General features: G+C 43.9%; 1 protein-coding gene across 1 annotated transcript in view; it reads right to left on the reverse strand.

Annotated features, from left to right (window-relative positions):
• PRKCA (protein kinase C alpha) overlaps positions 1 to 9,232 on the reverse strand; it is a 164,175-nt gene extending 154,943 nt beyond the window's left edge. The window contains exons 1-2 of the mRNA XM_080389101.1: positions 8,635 to 9,232; positions 5,359 to 5,390 (exon numbers count right to left, since the gene is read on the reverse strand). Coding sequence (XP_080245227.1) covers positions 5,359 to 5,390; positions 8,635 to 8,807 — 205 coding nt within the window. The 5' untranslated portion in view covers positions 8,808 to 9,232. The remainder of the gene's footprint in view (positions 1 to 5,358; positions 5,391 to 8,634) is intronic.
• Between the last annotated feature and the right edge of the window lie 195 nt (positions 9,233 to 9,427).

The following is a 9,427-nucleotide window of genomic DNA, read 5'->3' on the forward strand; positions in this document are numbered from 1 at the left end:
AGGACTAATAAAAACTGTACAGGTCACCCAGGTCACAGCTGTTCAGAGGTTTCATTGGTTCAAATCTTCAGAATATAGATATAGCATTAAAAATCCCTCAACCACCTCTTTACAGAGACCTTTAATACAACATTTTTAATGAAAAAACGTGGTTTAAAGAGGAGGCAGCATCAGTGGGTTCTTTTGTCTTTTCACTGTAGAAGAGAGGTCAAGAACTAGCGGACAAAAAACAACGCAGAGGAAATGGAAGTGCTGGTTTAATGTGCCAATATTATGATATTTGCAAGGACAGTGAAAAAATAAAATCCAACCATTTCTATTTTTAGTGAAGGAGCTACTGCAGATGTCTAACTAGCCCAGAACCAGCAGCATTAAGCAGCATACCTAGCATGACACAAGCTATTCCAAAAATCTTACCATATCGACTTCAGATAAAATTCAACATTCAGAAAAAGTCTGAAAATAAATTGAAGGAAGGTGGGGGGAAAAAAGGTGGAAAGAGCAATAGTTGCACAGATTAGCTAAGCATAATGATCTGTTTTAATTGATTTCTCTAATATTTATGTGAACTAGAAAACAAACTTGATACTCTTCCTTAGCTAGTTATTATCCTTAAGCCAAATTTATTTCAAAGCTGAAATGTAGCAGAATATGGCACTTCCTTAGATCCTGCAGAAACAGTGTAAAAGAGGGAAAACTTGCAGTTAATAACTACAAATTTTGACCATTTGGAAGAGAATTAACAACAGGCCCTTAATCAGGAACATGACTTGATCGTGTTTATATTACTGTAACTAAAAATATTTTCACCTTGAGGAACTCACTGAGCCTTCAGTGCTGAACTTAAAACCACCGTCTAAACATACATAAACACACGTTCTTCAATGAACACTCTTCACATCTTAGTGAATTGCTATTTCTTGCGCTCTGTTCACCAGAAAAACTTTCTTTACAAGCCAAACAGAAAGAAACAAATACAGGTTATACTCAGAGTATAACAGTATCAAAGAGTGAAGAAGCCAAAATTTAACTTAAAAGCTTGCTTAATTTGAACTCTGCTTTCTTAAAAGAGGAACTTTCATGCGATGGCAGATTGAAAAACACTTTATTCCATTTTTCACATTCCTCTTGCAGTATTTCCAGGTGCACATCACAGTAAAGCTTTCAGCTTTACAGACAGCTTGCTGCCCTGCTTGACAACGTAAGAACGCAAAAACAAAGCCACAACTCCCTTAAACAATCTCATTATCATGTTTTCACTACCACAAAGAAAATCAAACAGCAAAACCAAAACAGGAGAATAAGAACCCCTGTTTCAAAAGCACAATATTTTAAAATAGTTCATGTTTGTAGAAATCAACAATAAAACACAAACAGCAAACCACTTCCTACTAACAGGACGCAGTAACAATATATTCCTTAGGAGAAAATTAATCCAGCTGAACTCTTTCACATTCACACATTACCAGAGACAGGCCCAGACTGTTCCCACTGCGACTTTTTGACCCCAAACCTTCTCTCTGAAAAACTAACTTCTGATAATGCAGCAGAAATCTGCAGCCTTTCCATGAAATAACGTATCACAACTCATAGTTGCAAACCTAAGTAGCCATTCTGAGTATCTATTTGCTAGTATATACAGCAGCTAGCCACACCAGGATATACACGTGAAGATACAAACTACTTAGGATGCAGACAGTCTCTTGCTAAGCATTTGTGTGGTAATAATGCAATTGCACCCTGAACCTCTGGCACATTAAGGGCATTAGAAGCCATACTAAATTGAATTTATTGTCTTTTGAAAATTCATAGGGATAGCATAAAAATAAGGAGGGGAGAAAAAAAAACCACAAAGAATTTGGCAAGGTTTTTTTAAAAGAAAATAAATGCGAACCCTTCAATCCCAAAGAAGTCACTGAAATGTTTTTACGTAATGCTGAAGCTGAACACTACAGCAGAAACACAGGCATTGAAATCATAAAAATAATTACATGCATTTGAAAACATGTTCCAAGGCTCAAAGCCAGCCTGATGAAAAAAGGTATTAATGGTCCAAAAAAAGATCATCGCAGTATAGCATTAAGTTTTAATTTAAATAAAACTTAAACATAAAAATACTTTCTTTTGAGGACATCTCTTAAAAATAAAACTAGGACTGTATTTTGTGTGACACTTTTCTAAAAGAAGCTTTAAAAACATATCAAAGCATACTGTGTTAGTGTTTATGTAGTATTAAGCATTGCAGCTAAGTAGGGACTTTTCACAGAACGGGTGGGGTTGGAAGGGACCTCTGGAGATCATCTAGCCCCAGGTTCATCTACAGCAGGTTGCTCAGGATCACATCCAGGTGGGTTTTGAACGTCTCCAGAGAAGGAGGCTCCGCAGCCTCTCTGGGCAGCCTGTTCCAGTGCTCTGTCACCCTCAAGGTAAGGCAGTTCTTCCCCGTATCCAGAAGGAACTTCTCGGGTTGCAGTTTGTGCCCGTTGCCCCTTGTCCTGTCGCTGGGCACCACTGAAAAGAGCCTGGCCCCATCCTCTTGGCACGTGCCCCTAAGGTATTTGTGTGCATGGGTAAGATCCCCTCGGTCTTCTCCAGGCTACGCAGGCCCAGCTCTCCCAGCCTTTCCTCCTAAGGGAGATGCTCCTTTCCCCTCGCCAGCTTCGCAGCCTCTGCTGGACCCTTCTCCAGCAGTTCCCTGTCTCTCTTGAGCTGGGGAGCCCAGAACTGGACACAGTACTCCAGATTTTTTAAGTAGAAAATTATTAACACAAATATTCATAGAATAAATGCAGTTTCTTAGAGCAGAAGCATCATTTGAGCTTGATACATTACTCTCGTGGACTTTTCCCCTTCCCTTTGGTAACAAAGCCCAGAGGAATTTGAAACAACTTTGGAAATAATAAAACCACCAAACTCTGAAACCTGCCCGACATCAAGTTTCTGTCTGCCAGGAGATTTTACAACACTCCTGAAAACAGCTAAAAAAGTTTCTTATAATGGAAACTCTGACGGACCAAGAACTACAGTTATACTAGGAGCTGTCACTGTAATATTCTTTCCTTTCTTTCATGTCATACTGAAATCTCCATTTTCTTCTTAATTTGTCACTTTTCTGTAAAGGTAGCTTATCTAAAGCTTAATTAAAGAAACTAGGGTTTTTTTTGCAACCAACCTTCTCGTTTCACATGTTTTTTAAAAAAAATTCATTCTTCTCAGTAATTTTGATCACTAATTTGTCTTCCCAGGTTTAGATGATGATTTTTTAGATAGAAGCTTCAGAAAGTTGAACTGAAAAAACACCGATTCACCTGCTTAACTTTATCATAGAAGTTTTATTTTTCAAGAGTATTATCCGAAGAGTATGAACTTGATTTTCATCACAGTCAAATTTAATGAATGATGGCAAAAAACCCCACTACTTAAACTTATTAGTGCACCAACAATAACTTGCTACAAGCTACCTAAAATTTGAATATTTCTTAGAGATTTTGACTGTGTAAGAATACAGACAAGAATGATGAATACAAGTCTTCAAAGGGACACTGCAGAACCTTACTCCAATGCAGACGAAAGTCCAGTTTGAACATATTTAGGTCCCTAAAAAGTATCACTTCCAAAGCATTTAAAAATAAATAAGGCTGCTCTACTGCTTTTACTCTTGGTTGTATTCAGGCATGGAGTTTGGAGGGAAAATGCAACTGAACTCAAGTTTTTAGCTAGCTTTAGCAAGATTAGTCCTCATCAGACAAAACTACTTCTAGCTAACTAGAATTCCAATGGTAAAAGGAATTCTGGGCTCAGAATCCAAAATACTGGAAATGAACTGCCATAGCAAATTTGATCTGTGGCTCAGATGAGTGGATCATGTCCAATTTGATCCACTACCTGACTGACTGGAAGACAGGAGAAAGTCAACATTGTGCAAACTGCAAAACTTAAGATACATAACAGTATAATTTAAATGCAGCCCAAATTATTTTCTCTATACCAATGGAAAACTGTACTGATCACCTAAGTAATTCCTTAACTATCTGAGCTATGCTGAATGGGATTCAGGAAATGCCATTCCATATCCGACTGGGGACTACGGACTGACATACAGCACTACTCTGGATGCTATGACTAGAAAAAACTGGATGATATCTACAAAGCTTAGTATTAACATCTTGGGACACAGAGGAAGTTACATATGAGATTCATAGTAAAATCATGGTTGCACGCTTACCTCAATAAGGCATGCAATGTTCTCACAACACGTGTGTGCCTGCAAGTTTCTACTTGCAGAAAGAAAAAATATTTATTGCGACATCTTTAAAAGGCATCATTCTTTTGCATTCAGTTTCTCAGAGGTTTAATTTCAGGAATATCAACTAACATCAACTTTCACAGAAATACCACAGAATCCATAATTTCACTAACTACTAAGTAAAAGCAACATTCAGGATAGTCAAATATGCTCTAAAGCATTAGCAAATAACCATTTAAAAAAATACAATGAAAGAAACAACCAAAAGGCTAGCTAATGAGTACACAATGTACATCTGCAGGTGAAATGATAGGGAAGAAGGTGGGGGAAGAGAAACAAAAAGCCTCATCCTAATTAGGTAAACATATGACAGAGAGAAAAAAACCCCAAACAATAGTGGGGTGCGGTTATGTTATGATTAAATGCTAAATAATGATAAGAATTTGGCAAAAATACAGAATATGTGAGAATACAGCATATAATGCTCTGGCTTTCATGTGTGCAGTTATCTTCCACTACAGTACCTTTCAATTTCTCAAGGTTAGTAGAATTTATTGTATCAGTGATTTTGTAGCGGTGGATTTTTTTGTAATTGTATATTACATAAGACAGAAAAATGCTGCTTGTCCTAAAATGTAGTTCAAACCAAAGGTCCTCCTAAACATACAGCGCATGAAAATTAAAAACAGGGAGCTTGGGTTATGAAAAGAAGCCATATGACTAAAAAGTGAATCCATTTTCCAAAACGCCCACACAGACAAGAGCTTCTGATGTGAAAAATGGTCTCTGCAAAAGCTAAATTGCACAGATTATTTTCCTGAAAAGTTAGAATCTGCACTACATGCAGATTATGTATTTCCTGTGACAAGATTAAAAAAACCCACAATTTTTTATGTTATTACAGTATGAACAATTAATTGACTGTTCAATGTATATGATAGAAATACCAATACTTATTTAATTGAATAATTGTCTTCCTTTAGAATTTACATAGGCAGAGATGCTTGCTTAGTTTTCCCAGGCTTGTCTCCCTCTTGCTGCAGGCAAGTTTTGGTTAGCTTCAGAATGAGGTGCAACGAGGCATGCCAGCCAACATAGCATTTGTGGCTTACCTTGACACTGAAATCCTTGTTTCCCAAATCCCCTGCATAAAAAAGAAAAAAAAAAAAAAACCTGTCTTAGCATAGTTTAGTTATGATTTCTTCTCAGTGATCTGTAACAACATAAAAATAGCTACATATTAAATTACTCAGATTTTGCTAAGACAGCAACAGATTTTAAAATATACAACACAGAACAGCCCACCCATTTCAAAGCAGAGAACAATACCTGTCACCAGCTATGTAATTTCAGCTTCTGGCAACAATTTTTTTATTATTATTATTTTACAAGCTATTTTGGATCTACAATTATCATCAGCTGTGATTACCGCATAATATTTCAACGCATTTAATGCGGCATGTACACTTAACAGCAATGTAAAGTATTCCAAGTTCTAGCAACGGTGTATAAAACAAATCAGACTTAGGTTTTCATCCAAATTTTAGGATTGCATGCAGACATTGTTATGCGCCTCAGAGATACCAGTGGCTTGTTGTATGGAAAGGAGGCAGGTTAAAGGTTTTGCTTGTTTCAATATAAATGAGAAGACAGGCCCACTGGCTTCATACCCATTATTCTTCCAGCTTCCTTGCCTTATTTCTGTAACAAAATACAAATCTGCGTGTAATACTTTACCAATGAATACAGGGACACACAAGCATGGTGGCACAGGGTATCCGGAGTCCCAGTGTACATTATACCTCTGGTTAATTGCACTGTTGTTGGTTTTATTTATTTGTCTTTAAACATTCAATATGCTCTTTCCACAAAAATATATATTTTGAGTATCCTCCCTATAAACATTTCTCTGCATTTTCCCTCTTTGCAGAACATTTTTCATCTGGAGACCAGGAGCTGCTTACACTCAAAGACAAATGAGCAAAAGCTGTGAACTGTAGAAGTTAGCCAGTATGCTGTATGCAATTAACAACAGAAAGTATGGCCATCAACTTTGAGGAAACGTTTGTTTTTTTAAATAATATCAACAATTTCCCCACTTCACTTTTTATTTATTTATTTAAAAGAGAAGAGACAAAACATTTAGTCTTACTTCAGGTGGAAACTGACATTACACAGCTTCGAGCCTTTCCATAGATTTCTCAAAAGGCTCTACCTGTTATGTTATGCATGGGCCTAAACTAAGAAAACCAGAAGAAACATAGAAATGTTTGTTTACTTGGCAGCATGCATGACTACACTATACTGTCATTCTGCTGCTGTTTCCTCTTGTTTTCACAAAAGCAAAAAGCATGTACTGAATGTGTCCAAATGCAATGGCAAGAAAGCTGACAGCAGGACTAAGAACATGAAACAGACTGTAGATAATTTTTCACCCTTTTAAGCAGACTTTTTTGTTAAGAACATTCCTGTATTAGCTACTCTAAAAGCACAGCAGTTCTGCAGTGTTTGAGCTGAATTCACAGGCCAACCAGCTGCAGTCCCTTGACTCCCTGCTCAGTTACAATGTATTTTAAGTAAGAGGTTTTTTAAAAAACCCCAACACTTCAGAAACAAAGCACAGATCAAAGCTGTTTAAGAAGACAAGGAGGCACTGAACTGTTTTAGTAAGTGTTACCTGGTCAAAATAACCTAAGAAAAAAACCCCACCTGTTTGCATAGTTCATGGAAAGGTTGTATTTACTATTCTTTCTATCTTAAAACCTATATTAGTTGCCACACTTTATTTTGGAAATAGATAAAGTACTTTTTATGGTGTATGATGCTTATTGAAGCGCTGCCCATCTTCAAATGAGGAAATGAAATAAGAGTTTGAGTTGTCAGGTGCTCATCTGATGAATCTTAAGAGCTTCCTTAGACTCACTAGCAGGACAAGACAAAAGAGCTACTCTTGCCACTCTTGTCAGCTACAGGAATACCCTTTTACTTTCAAATCCATCCTAGCATTTCATGACAGTATTCCACTTTTGTTTTTTAATTGTGCTACTTATGTGCACACACACAGTCCAACAATAACACTGCAGCATTTTTTCACGCTTCCCAATTAATTCTGTTTTAGATTAACTTCGATGCAGTTTCTGAAGGTCTCTCACTTCTACCATACAAACTTTGAATTTTTTTTTCACGTAAGAAAAAAAAAAAAAACAAACACCCATGCTCAAAAGGTTGACTTGTTTCTTCTGCAATCTACCATTCTCCGTTTTCCTTCCTTTCCTGCCTTACTCTGCTAATATATTTCAATTATTTCTGAAGTCTTTCTTCAACACAAGCCGAAGAAAACTCAAGCAGGCAAAGGTCTGCGTCCAGGTGCATAAACATGCAAAAAAGAGCAAGGCACCTGCCACAGACACAGAGCCAGCTGGGTACAGCCGCCTCCAGGTGTTTTACAACTTTGCCTAAAATAAATCACAGCTCCCATGCCCAGCGAGGCAGCCTGCGCCTCGCCCTGCGCGGCCGCACGCCAGCGGGGGGGGGGGGGGGGGGGGGGAAGCAATGCGCACCCGCGGAGCTGCAGCGCTCGCCAGGCGCCCCCGCGGAGGGCAGGCGCGGAGCCCACCGGCCCAACCGGGACCCGTAGGGGTATTTCTCTCCCCCCTCCCCCCCCTCCCCAACACCTCAGCAGTGAGGGGGTCGGTAGGAAGTTTTCCTCCCTAGCAAAAGCCCTTCTTTTCCAGGCCTCCCTCCCCTTCCTAAACGCGTAACGTAGCGGCGGTGCCTGCGCGCTCCTCGGCTCCCTGGCCTCCCTCTGCCGCAGGAGCAAATAAAGCAGGCACGGCTCGCAAAGTTAAGGCAGGGCTGCAGAACTTGTGCCACACAGCAACACCCACAGCATGAAACAGAAAACCCTCCGCTCCCACCGCGGCAGCTGCAGCGCGGCGGGGCTCCCCGCACCACGGCGGGGCGGGCACGGAGACGGGGCTCCGCGGGTGCGCTCCGCCGAGCCGAGCAACGCCCGGGGGGCGACGGGGGAACGCGAACCCGGCTGATTTGGGAAACCATCACCCCCACCGATCCAGGCGCCGCCGATCTCTGCGGCACGGGCCGGCGCTGCCCGCCGAGCGCCGGCGGGTTCAGGGGCTGCCCCCGGCCGGGGCGCGGGGCGCGCCGGGCTCAGGCAGGGCGCTGGGGCGCCGGTGGCCGCAGGCAGCCCGCCGGGAGCGCGGCTCCCGCACCGCGGCTCACCTGACCGGCGCCGGGGCAGCGAGCGGCGGCACCGGCGGCCGGGAGGGGAGGCACGGCCGGGGCTGCCCCGGAGCGGGGAGTCCCCCAGGGTGGGCGGGCCCGGGCGGGTGCGGGGGGGGGAGCAGGGCGCTCCCGGGGTCGCTCACCAGATGAAGTCGGTGCAGTGGCTGCAGAACGTGGGCTGCTTGAAGAAGCGCGCGATGAATTTGTGCTCCTTCACCTCGTGCACGTTCTTCTGCCTCAGGGCCCCCTTGCGAGCGAAGCGCCGCGCCGCGTCCGGGGCCGCGCCGGGCTCGGAGCCCGGGAACACGTCGGCCATAGCGCCCTCCTCTCCACCCCCTCGCCGGGAGCCGGGCCGCGCCGGGAGTCGCCGCCCCGACGTCCACCCCGTCCGGCGGCCGCCGAGTCTCTGGCAACGGCGGCGCTGGGCGCTGCCTCCCGCTCCCGCGCCTGACGTCGGAGCGGCGCGTAGGGAGCGGGAGGAGGATCCCGGCCCCGGGCCCGCTGCTCCGCCCGCGGGGTGAGCGAGCCCCCGGCCGCCGGCGGGGCGGGGCGGGGCGGGGCAGGCCCGGCGCGGGGCCGCCCCCGCCGGGGGGAGCGCGTGCGCCGCGGGGGGGCGCTCCGCAGGGGCGGGGGGTGTCAGCACCTGCCGCCTCCCGTCAGCGGCCCCCGCCCCGCGCACACGCACCCACCGGCTCTGCCGCGCACCCGCGCACAGGCACCGGCTCCTCTCACGCTCACACCGGCTCCTCACCCCCCCCACACACACGGCTCCACACACTCACACACACCCTGGCTCCTCACACTCGCACACTCACACACTCACACACACACTCACACACTCTCTCTCTCACTCACTCTCTCTCTCACACTCACTCACACACACACACACACACACTCCCTCTCTCTCTCACTCACTCTCTCTCTCTCACACTCACA

The sequence above is a fragment of the Falco punctatus genome (assembly GCF_963210335.1).
Source record: "Falco punctatus genome assembly, chromosome: 1".
Classification (NCBI taxonomy): Eukaryota; Metazoa; Chordata; class Aves; order Falconiformes; family Falconidae; genus Falco; species Falco punctatus.